This window comes from Protopterus annectens, chromosome 3.part0, assembly GCF_019279795.1.
Source record: "Protopterus annectens isolate FY-2018-M chromosome 3.part0, PAN1.0, whole genome shotgun sequence".
NCBI lineage: Eukaryota > Metazoa > Chordata > Ceratodontiformes > Protopteridae > Protopterus > Protopterus annectens.
In genome coordinates, this window is record NC_056731.1 from 539,707,787 (window position 1) to 539,726,645 (window position 18,859).

An 18,859-nucleotide genomic window follows, 5' to 3' on the forward strand; every position below is an offset into this window, starting at 1 on the left:
GATTCCTTGTGCAAATGATGTAAGAAGTGAACCATTCTCCTTAAACTGCTCTGTTCATGTCTAATTAAATACATCAGAAACTGTGTTTTGTTTTGATAATCTCATATTGTCTTCACAATTTATTTTTTGGTTTAGTTTTAATAAAGGGGAAGTGAGGGCTGACATCCCCCTTGCATGTACTTTTGGCGCCTTCTTTCACTAATGTATTTGTTCTTTTACGGCATATAAGGGGGCTGAAATTTTCTTTTAAACCCTTCCTCACAGTTTCCAAGCCATGATATTTTCAACGAAAAATGTAAGGTTATATTGGGGTGGCAGCCCACCGTTACTTGCATTTTCAAGCAGGCTATTTCAGCCTGTTTGAAACTGCAAAGTAACAGAGGGCTGCCACCTCAAAAGACAGTTTGATTACTGCAGTTATAGAGTTTGACCACTAAATGGGATGTCTTTTGATTATTTATTTGAAACTGCTTGGTGGCTAAAGAGTATAAAGTAATTCATTTTTATGTATTCAATGTATTCATTAGTTATTTTATATGTAAGTAGGTATATATATATATATATGTGTGTGTGTGTGTGTGTGTGTGTGTGTGTGTGTGTGTGACTATATATATGTGTGTGCGTACAGTGGATATAAAAGTACACACCCCTGTTAAAATGCCAGGTTTTTGTGATACAAAAAAATGAGATCACAATAAATCATTTCAAAACTTTTCCCACCTTTAATGTGATCTATAACCTGTACAATTAAATTGAAAAACAAACTAATCTTTTGCGGGAATAAATATAAAAAAAAAATGTACAATAAGCTGGTTGCATAAGGGTGCACACCCTTAAACTAATATTTGTTGAAGCATCTTTTGATTTAATTACAGCATTCATTCTTGGGTACACATCTGCCATCAATTAAAGAGACTCTGATTAACCCAAATAAAGTTGAGCTGTCATAGTAGAATGTTCCTGACATTTACCCAGTTGCCTGCTACAGCAAAAGCAATGGTTCACAGAGAGCTTACAAAGCATCAAAGGGATCTCATTGTTGAAAGATATCAGTCAGGAGAAGGTTACAAAAAATTTCCACAGCATTGGATATACCATGGAACACAGTGAAGACTGTCATCAAAAAGTGGAGAAAATATGGGATAATGGGGTAGCAGTGACGTTGCAAAGAACTGAACATCCCTCCAAAATTGATGAAAAGACAAGACAAAAACTGGTCAGGGAGGCTGCCAAGAGACCTACAGCAACACTGAAAGAGCTGCAAGAATTTCTGGCAAGTACTGGTTGTGTACTACATGTGGCAACAATCTCCCGTATTCTCCATATGTCTGGGCTATGGGGTAGGGTTGCAAGATGGAAGCCTTTTCTTACACAGAAAAACATCCAGGCCCGGCTAAAATTTGTAAAACAATACATCAGGTCTCCCAAACACATGTGGAAAAATGTGTTATGGTCTGATGAGACCAAGGTTGAACTTTCTTGCTACAATTCCAAAAGGTGCATTTGGTGCAAAAACAACGCTTCGCATCACCAAAAGAATACCATCCCCATGGTGAAAGCATGGTGGTGGCAGTATCATGCTTTGGGATTGCTGTTCTTCAGCTGGAACTGGGTTTTTAGTCAAGGTGTAGGGAATTATCATCAGTTTCAGATACCAGTCACTTTTGGCCCAAAACCTTCAGTCATCTGCTAGAAAGCTGAAGATGAAGAGGAATTTCACCTTTGAACATGACAGTGACCCCAAGCATACATCCAAATCAACAAAAGAATGGCTTCACCAGACGAAAATTAAAGTTTTGAAATGGCCCAGCCAGAGCCCAGACCTAAACCCAATAGAAAATCTGTGGAGTGACCGGAAGAGGACTGTGCACAAGAGATGCCCTCGCAATCTGACAGATTTGGAGCACTTTTGCAAGGAAGAGTGGGCAAATATTTCCAAGTAAAGATGTGCCATGCTGATAGACTCCTACCCAAGAAGACTGAATGCTGTAATTAAATCAAAAGATGCTTCAACAAAGTATTAGTTTAAGGGTGTGCGCACTTATGCAACCAGCTTATTGTACGTTTTTTATTTTTTATATTTTTTTCCCCTAACAGATTTGTTTGTTTTTCAATTGAATTGTGCAGATTATAGGTCACATTAAAGGTGGGTAAAGTTTTGAATGATTTATTGTGGTCTCATTTTTTTATATCACAAAAACCTGGCATTTTAACAGGGGGCGTGTAGACTTTTTATATCCACTGTGTGTGTGTCGATATATATATCTTTATATATGTGTGTGTGTGTGTGTTTGTGTGTGTAAATATGTGTGTGTGTGTGTGTGTGTGTGTGTGTGTGTGTATATATATATATATATAAGTAAATAACTCTGGACCAGACTGCAAATTAGACAACATAATAGACATGTGTTTCTGTTTTGTACACTGTTGTTATTTTTGCTTTTCCACAACATTCTCTCACTCCCATTCTTTTATTTTAAATGTCATACTGTTGCTATTGGTATGTTTCAGAAGCTTGCTGCTTCTGCAGGTTTGGTCTCTTTTCATCATATGCAAAATATGTCTGATTCTATTATTGCAGCTTCAAGGCATCACTCTAGATCCACTGGCGCGCTCTACACCCCTGATACTTTGGGGGCATCAGGTGAAGGATGAGTAATACCTTTGTACTCTTAATCCCCTGAACTGAAGTGCTAACTGCATTGTGTTTTTTTTTTTCAAGTTTTATTAGTTGCATAAAATTTCATGTTTTTGGTTTGCTAGTCATGAACAACTTAACTATTTTTTTCTTAGTTCTGTGCCAACATGATTTTTTCTGTTAAGCAGCCTAAAAGAAAAATGTTTTTGTTTGTCAACTGTAAGTAAGTTGACAATTCTTCATCCTGCTATAGAAGTTCATGTTGAAATAAAAAAAAAAATATATATATATATATATATATATATATACATATATATATATGGATCTATCTTACTACGTCGACAAGTCAAAACGCCGACAACAAAATCACCGACACCACATAACCGACATTTCACAAACACGAAACCTCACATGCCCGACACACCATAATCCCGACAAGCAACAAACAAAACAAATCCCCGGTCCAAAAAGCACACACACAACACAAGCACACCAAAATCCTTACAAACCAACACTAAACCTCACATACACAACTACCTACAACCTTAACCCAAACCCTAACCCTAAGGTCCTAACCCTAACTCACTAAACCGCCTAACCCACAAACTATCACAGTGGCACACTTACCTAGCCCGCCTCTAACTAACCCACAAACTATCACAGACACTTACCTAGCCGCGGCCAGCCTAACTCAACACTTAACGCCCCTAACCATACATACACAGCCTTTTCCCATGTCGATGTTCTGGGTTTTGATCAGATAGATCCATATATATATATATATATATTGTATTATGCCAGCAGTGATGGTCCAAGCTATTACATTTACGGTGATATGTAATAGGTAGTTGGTTGGTCTATTGCATCATGCAGGTTAAAATTTCTTTGCTGCTTACTCTTAAAAACTGACCTTCTATAGCAACGCTACTGTACCCAGTCCTTTTAACATCATTATTCTGTTTTGTGCATGTTTGTCATACTGGTATTACTTATTTTATTTTGTAATGCATGCAGTATTTAGCAATTTACCTTTTATTTCCATTTACCATGTGTAGACGCTATTAGTTATGCATTTTAATAATTATGTGTTTTACTGGGTGCAGATTTGATGATGTTTGTATGCTGTTGATGTAGTTCTTCTTTGAAAGTGCTGCAAAGCGTTTTGAATAGTCAACTGTACTTTCTACTTTGTTTTTGTAATAGAGGGATACCTTTTATGAGTAACTGGTTCTGCATATTTCATAAATGTAAAAAACTGGTCAGAAAAGTTACCTTAAAAAAGGGTTGCTACATTGCCAGACCATCAGAATTTTTGGCATGTATTCCAAGAATGATTTTCAAATGCACGTTTACGTAGTTTAAATAAAATGTTTACAAACATTGAAGCTGTTGACTTACTCTTGTCAGCTGACAGTGTAACTATAACTTACCTTGGGGTTGGGTTTTGTATAATGAATGGATCAAAAATGTGAAGTAGGAGCATGATGGACTGGGTGAGGGGGGAAATATAGGTGCTAAGGCTCATCTAGCAAATGTTTAAGTCATTGAAGGCATTATACAAAGTGCCGTTTAGAAAGACCTGGGCTGATGCTGTCTGAGCATGAATCGAATTTGGGGTTATTTCCCCTTAAATTAGTACAGTGCTAGAACAGCAACAGTGGCATATAGAATGCTGGACTGTTTTCTCTGAGAAATAGACTAGAAAAAGCAAAAAAGGTAACCGGTGACTTCTGTCTATAGTGATGCTGGAGGAATAAGCTGTATGTGGTATGAAATGTATGTTGGTATATTTCTGAAGTTTGGCTGTAATGCACTCATCTGCAGTGCTGGTCTTGGATGTCTGTGGTTTTGGAAGCAATTTTTTGAAGTATCACAGCATAGGAAGCCTTTATGTTTGTCTTGCAGTATGCAGGTGTGGTGTTAGTATGGGCACTGATACCCAAATGGTATGAGAGCTTTACCTCCAGCTATACTAAATATTTGTACCTCTCACTTGTGGAATAATTCTGGGGTAATAAGAAATGGCTATCAGTAGGCATGTGGCAGTTTATGTACTGCCTCAAGGTGCTCAGTGTCAGAAGGCTGACAATAGATGGAACAGAGATAGACTGAGGACCTTGGTTGTTCCATAGACACCAGAAAGCATTTGTTGTGCATGGTGGTTGACTTTGGTGACCCTTGGGCTACCTAGGAGAGGTATGGTGAGCTGTATAACATACATGAATGGAGAATGAAATAGTACAGTTAATATAAAAACAGTATTACAGAGTAAACAATAGTGTTATACATTTGTATGAATTACAACCTCTCTTTTGACCACCACATTGCGACTGTGGTCCGAAAGTCCTTCTATGTGGTACATGTCATTACTAAGGGTTTCGTATCCAGGAAGAAAGAGGTCATTGTCTCCCTCTACTCTTCCCTCATTAGGCCAATCATTGAGTACAGTGCCCCATTTGGCATGTAGCTCACCAAACAAAAGTACTGCACAAAGAGGATCCTAGGCCATAACCATTTGTCCTGTATGTTCAGACTAAAACTCCAACTATTCTCTGTCTCATGTCACCTAGTTAGAGGCTATCTCTGCTTGACTTGCAAAGCCATGTCTGACCCAGCTCTGTTAGAAATGCTACATCTGAAGAAATCCCAATCCCTCCGCACCACACGCTCTAGAGACCTCAACCTCATTACCACAATCAACAGAACATGCTGGGGGGACAGGTTCATAACCCAGAGACTGCCCATGCTATGGAATAGACTTCCCATACATGTCAAGCAGCCCTCTTCAAGATAAATCTTGATGAGTGGATAGGAAATAGAAAATTCAATCCAGGGATCACTCCAGTGGCTTTACTCGACAGAGGCACTGGGAGCTAAGGCTGGGTGGCACAATGCCAGGGTAATCCTATGTGCTAAGCTTGTAAAGGCTCCAGGGCCATTAGCTTAGTGCACACCTATGAACCTACAAGGGGACAGTAAAATCAGTTACAGGACAGAGCAAAACATTGCACCAATGCAGTGTAATATTGTATAGTGAAATACTACTTGATATAGCACAGTACAGCTCAACTCAGTATGCTCTATCTACTTTTGATCATATTAAAGTAAATAAAATTATGCTTTTCTGAAAAGTCCTGTTCCAAAAAGTGTTACTTGAAAACTATAAAAATAAAAAAAAATAAAAAAATGTTTACAGGTGGCAAGCCACCCTTCGCCCCCCACGTTTAGGCTTCATCCTGTAAATTAAATGTACCAACACCATGGTAGCATGTTAGTAAGCATATGGAAGCAGTTTTTGTGAAACCATGAAAACTGTCAGAGATGGCATTATATAGTCTCTTGATAGTGGGCTTTTAGGAGGGGGGGATAGTTTGAAGGCTTAAACGTGGGATTGCTACATTTGTCTGGAACTGAGCTGCATACAGTCCGTGCAAGTTTATGGAAAGCCCTTTCTGTGAAGTTTGTCATCCTGTTCCTGCACACCAGCAATCCACTGCAGTGAGTCACTTGACTGCCTACAGTCCTTTTTGTAGCCTACAGAATTGTGTGCCTACATTTGGCCAATGTCAAGCAGTGCCATTAATGCAGTCCATGTATGATGTCTGTTTACTTTAAGGCCAGTGGATCTCTGTCCATATGTTGTAATGGGGTTTGGCTTTGCAGGCCCATCCCCACCTTCTGCAGTTCAGGATAATCAGAGGTGGATATAAGCTACTTTTGTACATAGATTGCTTAAGCTAAACCTGCACAGACTGTGTTTTAATGCCTTCCAAGAATGACCTTACTATAACACAATTTCAATGCATGTTATGCGGTACTGTCTTCCTGTATCACTTCCCTTGGCAGTGACTCACGTACTGTCTGGTAGTTAATGCAGATGATTGAGACTCTGACACTGCTAATAACCTGCATCCTGTATTCCAGTGTACAGGGTGTTGATGCCTTCCAGCTACATATGCCTACAGTGTCACTTAACCAGATAGTGCTCCCAGACTGTGGCTGATAACAGTTCACAGGATTAGTGCTGTACCCTAAGTCAACAAAATAAAGTACATCCCTCCACAACCCTCTTTTTCCCATTTTACACATGAGGTTGGCATGTCACAGCAACAATGACTGTTCACATTACTGGGTAGCTAGCCTTGCTGCGGTTGTTCTTCCATACCACAGGCACACCTATACCTATTGCCAGTTTAGAGGGTCCATAGCACCTGCTGAATGTCTTTGGAATGTGAGAGGAAACAATAAATAAAAAAAGTATTGTAAAAAATAAATTATATATATATACACACACACACACACGCACACACACACACACACACACACACACACACACACACACACACACACACACACACACACATATTGGTGGATAAGCCGTTGTTGAATGTGAAAGATATTATGCTATGTCTTAAGTCTTGTGGATTTCATCATAGTTGTAGACGTATTCTTGATTTCTATATCTCTCTGATGTATGATTTCCTTAATGGCATTGTGTAATTTGTGTTCGCAGTGAAACAAATATGGTTTGGAACCTGTTTCCCTCAACTCAAGGAGCCTCACATAAAATTGCCTACTCTCTCAGCACTCTGTGTAATTATCCCCAGGTCCTGACATAGCCTCTTAATCTCATTGGGGAGAAGTGGGAGTAGGTGCCACCCTCAAACCTGCAGCAGGTTAGTAACATTTAGCTGTTCATTTGTGCTAGTAGAAAAGTATGTCCAAGCTCTCCTAACTAGCATGTCTGACTCCATTCCCCATTAACTTTCATCAGCCACTCCAACTAGTAGTAGCTTCTTGTAGATCAGCATCTCCAGTCTCAAAATGTGTAATGGTCAGCTTTGGATTTCAGAATTTACTTCTTAGTCATGGTTGCTGAAGTCTTGCGGTCCCTAGTCCCAATAACGTTTCACTTTTTTGAGTAGGTGCTTAACCTCTTAAAAGGGTAAGGCTTTTGCTAGAGCAGTTTGTTCTGCCAGTAAGGATTTCTCATTCCTGATCCACATTGGCCTGTGTTCATTAATACCGTCTGTAGTACCTCCCCACCCCACAATATCAACAGGGGAGCAGTTCTTTATTCTAAGTAATGTACCATCATGTCTTAACACATTCAGAGTAACCTTTTTGGAAGTTATTGCCAGTACAGCATGCTCTTTCCTTAGTGGTTTTCTACATCATGAAATAATCCAGGCCACCTGCTGCTACCTCCCAGAACTACCCAGGGTCAGCCACACAATAGGATGCTGGGAAAGAGGAGCCAGCAATCTGCAGAGCACATAAATTTTCACTTTTGTTTTCTAATTTTCTGCTCCCAGTGTTTGTCGATCATCAAACTCCTTTAAGCCATTTAATCCATTTGCTTCCCAGGGTCTAACAGGAGGGGCCATCATTCAAACAGTTCATGCTTCCCTGTGCAGTTGGTTGCAAGGATGTGTGTCCACTTCTGCAAGGGTATGTTTTCTTAGTCATTCCAAACCCCTTCCTCAAAACACAAATGGTGTTTTTTGATTCTCCTTCTGGGAAGCCACACCACTCATTGTGCCCATGAGCATCACCTTCCCCTGTGGGGGGTTTGGATTACAGCCCTTCATTCTTTCTTCTCTTTGCCTGGATTCTCCAGTGGCAGGACTAGCAATTAAACCTAGTTACCTGGGTTACAGTCAGGATTTTGTCCACTGTACGATGGAGCTGGGCTAAATTTTCACTTTCTTCATGTGACCCTAGCAGAACAGACTCATGCAGTTACTTCATCCCACACATTGTTGTAATTTATTTTATTAGCACTCCAGAAGTATGCAAAATCCACAGCCCTAATTACTTATTGACCCAACTTTCAGTATTATGTAGCAGTGAGTAGAACACAGCTGACTTATTTATGTTTGTTACATTAAAATTATTTGATGTTTACGCCAGGTTTGTCCAGCACCCTAATAACTGATTCTTTCAGCTCCCAACTTGAACCATAAGGTCATCTATGTATATAAGAACTTCTTTTTTATGTCTATAAAATAGATTTCAAAAGATCATTGAGTCCCTTACAGCCCCCGTCTGAATGATTCCTGTAATAGTTAAAATAAATGTGGGAAAGGCGTCCTGCCCTTTTAGAATATCAAATTGGTGTGTGACTGCGAAGTTGCATTTAAATTGTAGCTTACGGTTTAGTGTGTAAAGCCTTCACATACACCAGAAGCAAAGTTGAAAAACCTTTATCTTTGAATGTGGTCTAAAAGAAGTCACATCTTCTCTATCACTTTCCTACTGTGCCTCTGAGTGTTCCTCTCTGGAACATTTGAGGGCATGACATGTGGCTCATAGTTATTGTACTGAGACCTTTAGTGACTCCAGTTTAAGTATCACTTAAAAGTGATTATGATTATGACTGAGGCACTGACAGCTTGGCCAATATTTTGGGCTCCATGCACCTGTCAGCCATCTTTCTGATCTCTGTAATTCTGTCCATTTGTTCCCTGCAAGCAAGATGATCACATGGCATTTTCTGATATTTTATTTGACATTCCTAGAGTGCACAGTGTATGCGACTGGAGAGAAGAGAACACTGTGTTTGCATCACCTGCTTCTATATGTGACGTAGCCCTCATGCAGCTGTGGTTAACCATCTGAAGCAGACATCTCCGACTAGGTCCCTAGTCTACATCAAAGAATCATTATAGACTCACACTATGACATACTTCAGCCTGTCACCTGATAGAGGTGAGCAGGCCACAGTTATTCTTTCCGCTCTTCCTGGGTCACTTCTGCAGTTCACTGGCTACTATTTGAATCCAAGAGTTCACAGTTTATTAGACAGCTTTGTAAGATTTATTTTTTTGAGTCTCTTCTGGTTTTAAGCTATAATGAGATGCCTGTTCTGTACGCCAGCCCTCTGCAGTGGAGTAGCTGGTGTAAGGGCCCACTAATCCCCAACACCTCATGTTTATTTTTTATTTATCTGCATTTGTTTACCGGGATGGTCCACTGGGCCAAAAAGTGCCCATTTTCAGTGGAGGCCTGGGGAGAAAAGCTCCACATACAAAAGAAATTTTAATACAATCATATTTTCTATATACATAGACAGATAAAAAAAAACAGCATACAATCTTGTCATAAATTTCTAGCTATAATAACAAAGGCAGTATACATTATTTACAAAATATACAAAGTACAGTATATCATCTGCTTTGGATACTGTAGAGTGAAGACAGCAAGAGATAGTTGCATAACTGTTAAGCAGAGGGGAGTAAAAAGTTAGCGAGAATAGGTGGGGGAAGATGCTCTGTAGTCGTAGCCATATGTACATTGCCATAGGGCTAAGAGATGCTGTTTTAGAGACTTTTTGAATATTATGTGATTGGAAATGGTTCTGATAGAGCTGGGTAGGGAATTTCAAGTTTTAGCAACGGTACATGAGTAGAGAGATTGACCAACTGCTAGACTGTATATTAGTGATCAAATCTAGAAAGGGCTATGTGACTAGTGATAGCATTTACAGTTCCTCGCAATGATACAGGTTATGCAAAAAAAAAACTATATTGCTTAGCCTTAATTTAAGAAGCTTTTGCATCTAGTTGCTTTTGTCCTTGGAACAGTGGTGGCCTTATATGCAGCCTTCCAAAGTACTGCACAAAATAAACTAACTGCTCTTTGATGTAGATGTTGTATAAAGAAAAAAAAAAACAGTCTCAAGTTTACCCTTTGAGCCCTGAAATGGGAACCACCTGATGCACAGATTATCCACTGGGAATTTTTCTTACACTAGCTCACATGGCATTAGAAAATTATGTCAGCTGCATCACACTGTCATCCAAGTGATCATCACCTTGTAAAGCTTTCCATTCTTCCAAGGCTTCAGAACCATCTTCCCTCTCTAAGTGCAGAAGAGGTCCTCCACAACTTTTGATAAAGCTGTCCTTATGTAATGCAAGGTGAAGACCTACAAGACACCAACATTAATCCAGAAGTCTGCCTTTAATGGACAACTAGTTTAAACAGTTGTCAGTCTCCCTTATCAACTGTAACTGCCTCCCCATCCCTTACTTAATAATTTGTGCTTTCATCTGATTCCCACAGCACATAATTAGAGACCTTCCAAGTGGTTTCCTTATATAAGTATTGCACCCTCCTGATGCCAGCAGAAACTTGGGGGATGATACATGCATGTTGATAAGCTTTCCCCTAATATAATCAGCTAAAAGACCAACATGTAGGTAAATGTGTTAGCCTAAATTGGGAGGCACAGAATGCAGATCTTCATGCATACTGCCATTCTGGGGTGTTAGGTGTCCAGTAGTAATTTGTAAGAGATGTTCCTTTTGTTCAAATCACACTGTCCTGAACAGATGGCACAAGCAGCCACTGACCTAGTTAGTCATGCACTTACTGTCTTCCCACCATCCCTTTATTACAGATGGTGTTTCTTTGTGAACTAACAAGATCTCTAAAACAGTGAGAAAAGAACCTTCATAATTGTTATTAGCATATGCAGTCTCCCTAAAAAGAAAGGAATTGTATTCCACTTGCGTATTACTAAGAAGACATCATTGACTGCATCTTGAGCCCACTAACATTGCCCAAATGTTGAGGTACCAGTGCATGTTATGTGATTGCTAACACTTACCCTTTGAACTAGAGTCTGGCTTCTGTGGCTTCAGTGGTATTCATTTCATGAAGAAACATGCCAGTGATAAAACAGCAAAAGGTGCAGACTAGTCTTCATCCATGTTTTCCTTTCATACAAACGATTTTTACCCCAAGTTATAAGGTAGCTGATATGTTACCCAACTTTGCAATCCCTACCATCAACAATTAGCCCTAGGTCTCTCTCAGTGGAATCTCGATCCTTCCTCCCTTGAAGCTGTCTTCTGTCACAATCATGTTTGTAATAGAAACAGCGTATATGTTCATTTTGTTTATAAGTTCCAAAAAAAAAAAACACGAATAAATATGAAAAAAAGCCATAAACAACCATGTAAGGTATGCATTACATCTGTAACCTTGAATGACATGATCTGTAATGTTTGCAAAGTAATTAAAATATCCAAGGCTTCTTGCAGTAGCATCCTGAGGTCCTGCTGGACTTGAGTACCTCTCCTGTCTTGTAGTGTTTGCTGCCGAGGCTCACCATGATATTGTTTTGAGCCATTATGAGGGTTCTGCATAATACATTAAGTCCCTAGTACAGAATTCACTTTTTGAATCCGGCTTCACAAAGTTAATTGATTATCACCTGATAATTTAAGAATGTGATGATTGTGGTCTTAGTTGTTTCACCTGGAGCCAGCTTTTGTCATGGAGGTTGATGGCCACATCCTGTAGTATAGTATGGGCCACAGTTGTAAGGGCCCACTGCTTTTAACAGAAAAGTCTGTAGGAACTGAAACATGTTCAGGATCTTCTCATCCTCTGACAGACCAAACTAATTGAGGCTATTTAAAGTTTTGACTACCTTTCTTAAGTTTTTCAGTTTACCCGCAAATTTATCAGCAGAAGGCTTCCATTGCTGATTCCACTTTTAAGACCCTGCTGTTTATAGAAACTTTGCAGGCCTGAATATCCACAGTCAAAACTTTGATTTCTGTGGTTGTACCTGATCATTTGATGCTTCCTTATTCAATGTGGTAAGATGATGACACTCACCCAACACTTGTAGGAGAAATGAAACCACCAAATGTTGTTTACATATTTTTCCATGCTTTACTCTTTTTGCCTTCCTTCATCTTACTTTTGGGTACAACTGCACTTAGCTAACACTGATGCTTAATGAAACCAATTTCCCATAAATTAGACCGTGTATGCTATTACTGTCATACTAAAACAGTAATGCTCCACTGCAATCACTTCTTTCCATACTTAAATGAGTACCAAGGAGTATTAAGGTGACTTGTTTAGTAAAGACTGATGCATTTTAGCATAGGTGCTTGGAAGTACTGCATGTCCTTCTATTCTCATGTTGCAGTATTCATACTGTGGGATTTCCAGCCCTCAAGCGACCCAACATTGGCTCCTGTACAAAAGCTTAAGCGTAGCTGCCACAGGTGCGTGGGACGTCACATGTAGGGCCATAAACCATGGGGTATAAATGTGACTTCGGCACACACAGACCTCAGAACTTTTCAACCACAGGCGACGATAGCTTTGACCGCTTCGCTTCTACGTCCGAAGACTTTGAAAAGATAAGTGCCCTGTTGGGGTTTGCCTTTTTCACTCTTGCTTAAGCTTTAGCTTGGTTGCTGTAGTTTTTCTATTAGCTGATGTTGGAGAAAAAGAGTAAATGTAGTTGCAGGTGTCAGATTCTGCACAAAGACTCCCACGACTGCTGTGTCTTTTGCCTAGGTAGAGAGCATGACCATAAGGCCTGCTCAATTTGTCAATCCTTTGTACCCAAGACCTTACACAGCCGTCTGGCCACATTAAATCTGTATTTAGAAAAATCAGAGGCTTAAACGCCTCATGCTTAGGATGGATCCTGTGTTGGCCGCCCAAGCTGAACAATCTAGAAAGAAGGCCAAGGGTCTGCAAGCCTTCTCCAGATGCCACTCCACTTTCGGATGTTCAGCTGACTGCCGTTCTAGGGGCCGAGGGACACCTGATTACTTTGATGGCTCCTCTGGAAGAGGCATCGTCACTAGCCAAGGAGAGCACATCAGTGGAGTTGATACAGTTGTCAGCCATAACAGACATCGAGGGGGAACCATTGCTTGATCAGCCAGCCGAGACGACTTCTACTCCAGCACAGGCCTCTCTTTCCCTAAATACCCGGACGCCCACTCCTACAAAAAGGAAACAAAAAACAAAACACTTGAGCCCGACACCTCAAGCAGCCCCAGATTGGGAATCCTTCAGTTCTTTGGTGCAGGCCTTTATGGCCCTTAGGCCTACAGGCCCTACTCCCACCAGCATTCCTGTGCTGAGTCCTAGGTCAGCCACTGCTTCCTCCCTGCCTTTAACTACTACTCAGCAAGCAGTTACTCAAAATTACCCTGACCAGTCTTACTCCTCCTCTGAGGAATCTGTCTCATATGTTTCTCAGATTGCCTCTCGCATAGACTATTACTCCCCTGACAAGGACTCTGTTGAAGGGGACTCCCCACCTGAGGATATTTCATTTGGGAAGAATATTTCAAAAATGAATAGTATTTAAAGTGGAATACTTCTTTAGTTTCTGAAACCCAGAAGAGATCCTTTGAGCTTCTACATCTTGACTCTCCCTCATCTTCAGCCATCCCTCTTGTGCTCCCAACCTTCTTGGATGCCTTCACATGTTCTTCATGTTTCATTGTTGCAGTCATTACATTTGGGTAATCTGCTGGCAGGTTGTCCTCAGTCAGCCTGAATAACAAAGTCTTGGGTCCTGCGTTGGTTGCTGTCTCTTCTTTATTGACGTCAGGTCGTCAGGGGTATAAAACATGCAGCCGATGCCATTTTAATCAGTCTTTCTTGCCGTGCGGTGCCCGAAGCAGAAGCAGTTGGCAAGTGCCGGTCGGCCAACTCCTGAAATTTTCGTATTCGAGTTTCAGAACTGAAGTCTTGCACCTAAAGCTAAGTACCCCGCTCGGGAAACTTTTTCTTGCTCCTTACCGACTTACCGATGTCAGTAAAAGTTAATAATTGTATTACTTGTGGGAAGCAAATACCTCATAAGGATTTTCATTTGTACTGTGTTCCCTGCCTAGGCCCTGACCACAACGTGCCTTGCTGTCGTTTTGTGCTAAATTTAGCCGATGCACTATTAAGCGTCGGTATATTTTTGCTTCTAAATATTTTGGCTCATGATTTAACTATCCTGAAATGTCGTCTGTTAGCAATCCGACTACCGGAATTCACAAAAAACACAAAGAAAAAGACAGAGACAGATGGTCGAGGTCCAAAACCGACGACAAAGCTTCTCCTAAGCCAGTCGCCTGTTCGCCGGTATTCAGTGAGGCGCTTTCGCAGCATCTGATGCCCGCTACTTTTCATTCGCAGGCCTCTACCGAGACCCATTCGTATGCCGCGAGACACTTCAAGTATTGAACCCGTGGATGTCTCTCCCTTAGATGGGTCCAGAGCCGTTGAGCAGGCACCGGCTTCTGAGGGTGTTTTTAGGCCTAAATATTTGTATATTAAACCAACGCCATCTTCAAAAACAAGGCCAAAACCAACTTCTGTGTCTAAAAAAACGATGCATGAGCCCACGTGTTCAGGCCCCTATGCCTAAAAAAACAAATGATCAAAATGGCTGAGGATTTAATTACCTTGATCAGGGGTTCCCAACCCCCTCCTGCTAAGAGGCCTAGGCAAGGCACTGATTATGAATCTTCAGATCAGGTTTCCATTTCTTCTGATTCCTCTTCTGATCAGGAGTATTCTATTCCACCTTATGAGGACTCTGATGCAGAAGAATCCATCCCTTCTGCTTCTCCTCCTGAGGATTTTTCTTTTGGAGAAACTTTGCAAAACTTAAGGGAACATTTTCATTGGGAGAGTAATGATTTTTCAGAATCCAAAAAGAGGCTTTGGCATTTCCTCCTCCTTCAGCATAGGCCTTTGGCTATACCTCCTGTTTTAGACATTGTTGATGATGTTTTCTCTGAGTCCAGCATGGCTCCTGATTCCCTTTCTCCGGCTCCTAGTAAGCCAGACAGATATTACAGGGTTCCGGACTCCCACAAGTTTCTTTTTAAAAACCCTACTGCTGACCCTGAAACAATTTCTCAAGGTCCCAAAGGTGTTAAGGCTTCTACTGCTAAAAATCCTACCCTTTCTGATAGAGACTCCAGGGTGCTGGATAGATGGGGTAAGAAGGTTTACATGTATGCAACCCTGGCAATCAGGGCTTTAAACTGTCAATTCCATATGCTTAAATATCAACAGCATGTCATGGGCTTACCAAAACAGAAAATTATGTTGATTTCTGACTGTGTCGAAAATAAAGAGTTACAGGATTCATTGCATACAGCTGTACAAGTTGGAAAGCATACTTTGCAATGTGGTTTTGATTCCTTGGAGGCCTCTTGCAGGGCCGCCTTAACTGGATCTGTGATAAGAAGGCATGCTTGGCTCAAGGAGCAAATTCTGCCTGATCATGTTACAGCAAAATTGTTGGATGCTCCTTTACAACAGGACAGTCTATTTGGTAATAAGGCAGAAGAAGTTTTGAAAAAGATGGAAGACAAAGCTAAATCTGTGCAAACTGTAAAAGATTTCCTACAAGTGCAGCCACCAAGGTTCAGTAGGTACTGACCTACTAAGAATTGGTCCTTTCCAGTACCCAACAGAGCTGCTCAGGTCAAACCCAGACACTCCAAAGGCTCCAGGTTTCAGTCACAAGGAACTTAACAGAACAAAACAATATGGTGCTTCCACCTCCAAATCTGGAAGTAGCAAGGCACCCCCCCTATGGTAAACAGTCTCAGTGACTTCCATCTGCCATTTCTAAGCACTTATCTTTTGGCAGCCCCTTTGGGAGGAAAACTAGCACTTTATGCACAAAATTGGCATCTAATTACCCAGGACAAGTGGGTTTTAAATATAGTATCCCAGGGATACAGATTTAATTTCCACATGTTGCCAATTCCAAACGGATGGCCAGATCTGCCTCCAAATAAGTGGGCAGAGGGCCAGAAATAATTTATGGATATGGGGGCTATTCAGCCAGTACCAGAAAAGGAAAAAGGACAAGGTTTTTATTCAAGGCATTTCCTCGTACCCAGAAAAGACAAATCATGGCATCCAATTCTGGACTTATCCATTCTAAATACTTTCCTGGACATTCCAAAATTCAAGATGCTGACTCTACAACAGTTACTGCCTATGCTGGGCAAGGCTGACTGGTTGGTAACTCTAGACTTAAAAGAGGCTTACCTGCATATCCCAGTCAGGGAATCTTGCAGAAGATACGTCCGCTTCAAAGCAGGCTATTTGCATTACCGGTTCTCTGCACTGCCCTTTGGCTTATCTACTGTGCCCAGGGTCTTCACAAAGTGCCTGGCACTAGTAATTGCATTTTGCAGACAAAGAAACATTCAAATTTATCCTTATCTGGACGATTGTCTAATTCAGGCAGAAAACAAGGACACACTTCTGCAGCATCTGGCATTTGTAAAAAGGCTTCTAAAATGCCTAGGGTACACCATAAACGAAAAGAAATCACAACTGGTACCCTCTCAAATAATTACATTCCTGGGTGCAAGCTTAAATACAACGCCCAGATGGCTTACCTCATGCCAGACAAACTAATTCAATTGATGACATACTTCAAACAAGTGGCCACAAAAACCCAACTATCTGCAAGACAAATTCTGCAGGCCTTGGGGTTCATGGCTTCCTGCATTCTACTAATTCCATATGCAAGACTGCATATGAGGAAACTTCAGTGGTACCTAAAAAACTTATGGAGTCAATGTTGTCACAGCCTGGAAACAATGATTCCTATCATTCCTTGCCTGCAGCAAGAGTTCCTATGGTGGGCAGAGGCCTGTCAACAAAACAAGGGACTGTCATTCATTCCACCCCCCTGCCACCCAACTCCTGACTACAGACGCATCAGATTATGCCTGGGGGGCCCATCTGGCAGGGAGATGCATTCATTGCAAATGGAGCCCAAATCAAATGCACCTACATATCAACCAGAAAGAAATGCTAGCTGTACAGAATGCTGTGACAGCCTTCAAGGACTTTCTTCATCCAGGACTACTATTGATAAAGGTGGACAACACCACAGTTATGTGGTACATAAACAAGCAGGGGGGTACCAACTCCTACCCCCTTTGCAGACTAGCCATGGCCTTGTGGAGCACAATCTTGACTTACCAAATACATCTACAAGGTCAGTTCTTGCCAGGAAAGCAAAATACTCTGGCAGACGAACTAAGCAGAAATGGACCCACACGAATGGAAATTGGATCCACAAATCTTCAGCTTGTTGACACGAAAATGGGGGAGCCCAGACATAGATCTTTTTGCCTCTCCCCAAAACTATCAGTTGGACAAATTCTGCGCAAGAATTAATCACAAAAAGCTTGGAAAGTGGATGCTGTATCCTTCAGCTGGAAAAACCTATCAGTCTGTGCCTTTCCCCCTCTGCCTCTGCTCTCCAGGGTTTTACTAAAAGTCAGACAGGAAAAAACAAAAATGATTCTGATTGCTCCAAACTGACCACGCCAACAATGGTACCCGCTGCTACACAGTATGTCACACCTTCCTCCGTGGTACCTGCCTCAGACACCTTATCTACTGTCTTAGCAGAACTGTCAAATTCTGCACACTCATCTCCAAACTCTGAATCTTGCAGCATGGCTAATCAACTAATTTCACCAGTCACATGTCTCAGTAAATCTGTGATTGATGTCATTTTGGAGGCTAGAAGGCCTAGTACTAGAAAATCTTATGCTGATAAATGGAAAAGATTCTGTGCCTGGAACCAAGCACAAGGAATAAACACAGCAATGCCCAATATTCCTCAGATTCTGCAATATTTAACTGAGTTGCTTCACAAAGGCCTATCTTTTTCTTCTATAAAAATCCATGCCTCTGCCATTTTGGCTCTACATCACAGAGCCTCCTCTCTTTTCTAATCCCCTGCTAAAGCAGTACCTCAGAGGGGACAAAAATTTGAGACCTCCCAGGAGAGCACCAACACCTACATGGGACCTCAATTTTGTGCTGGAAAAACTCACCCTACCTCCTTTTGAACCAGCTGCTACTGCAGACATAAAATTTCTCTCTTGGAAGACAGCCTTTCTTTTAGCAGTCACTTCAGCTAGAAGGGTTTCAGAACTACAGGCTCTCATGGCAGTTGAGCCTTTCATTATCTTTTACCTGGACAGTGTGGCTGTCAGGACCAATCCATCTTTTATGCCTAAAGTGGTATCTAGTGTGGCTCTTAATCGGTCTGATTAAGAGCCACACTAGATACCACTTTAGGCATAAAAGATGGATCTTTTCTTGATTCATCTGACAACTTTTTTCCCAAATCCACAGAACAAGGGTGAGCGGATTCTGCATTCATTGGATGTACACAGACAACTAAGATTCTACGTAAACAGGGCAAAATCTCTAAGAAAATCTGAGCAGCTACTGATGGCATTTGCTGCAGGGGCAGAGGGAAAGGCTTTTTCAAAACAGACTATTTCAAAATGGATAAGCCATTGTATTCGTTTCTGCTACATGCACCATGGTAAACCTGTCCCAAGGGGATCAAATCCCATTCCACCAGGGCTGCATCTACTTCTGCAGCTTTCCTCA

The 18,859-nt window shown here is 41.2% G+C and overlaps 1 protein-coding gene across 20 annotated transcripts in view; it reads left to right on the forward strand.

Annotated features, from left to right (window-relative positions):
• The window catches only part of CLASP2 (cytoplasmic linker associated protein 2), a 7,203,062-nt gene that overhangs the window by 4,165,298 nt on the left and 3,018,905 nt on the right, over nucleotides 1–18,859 (forward strand). For 18 of the 20 annotated variants that reach the window (XM_044064956.1, XM_044064947.1, XM_044064955.1 and 15 more), the window contains one exon: nucleotides 2,582–2,644. The exons of the other annotated variants lie outside the window; for them this stretch is intronic. In XM_044064956.1, the coding sequence (XP_043920891.1) occupies nucleotides 2,582–2,644 (63 nt within the window). The remainder of the gene's footprint in view (nucleotides 1–2,581; nucleotides 2,645–18,859) is intronic. 20 annotated transcript variants of the gene reach the window in all.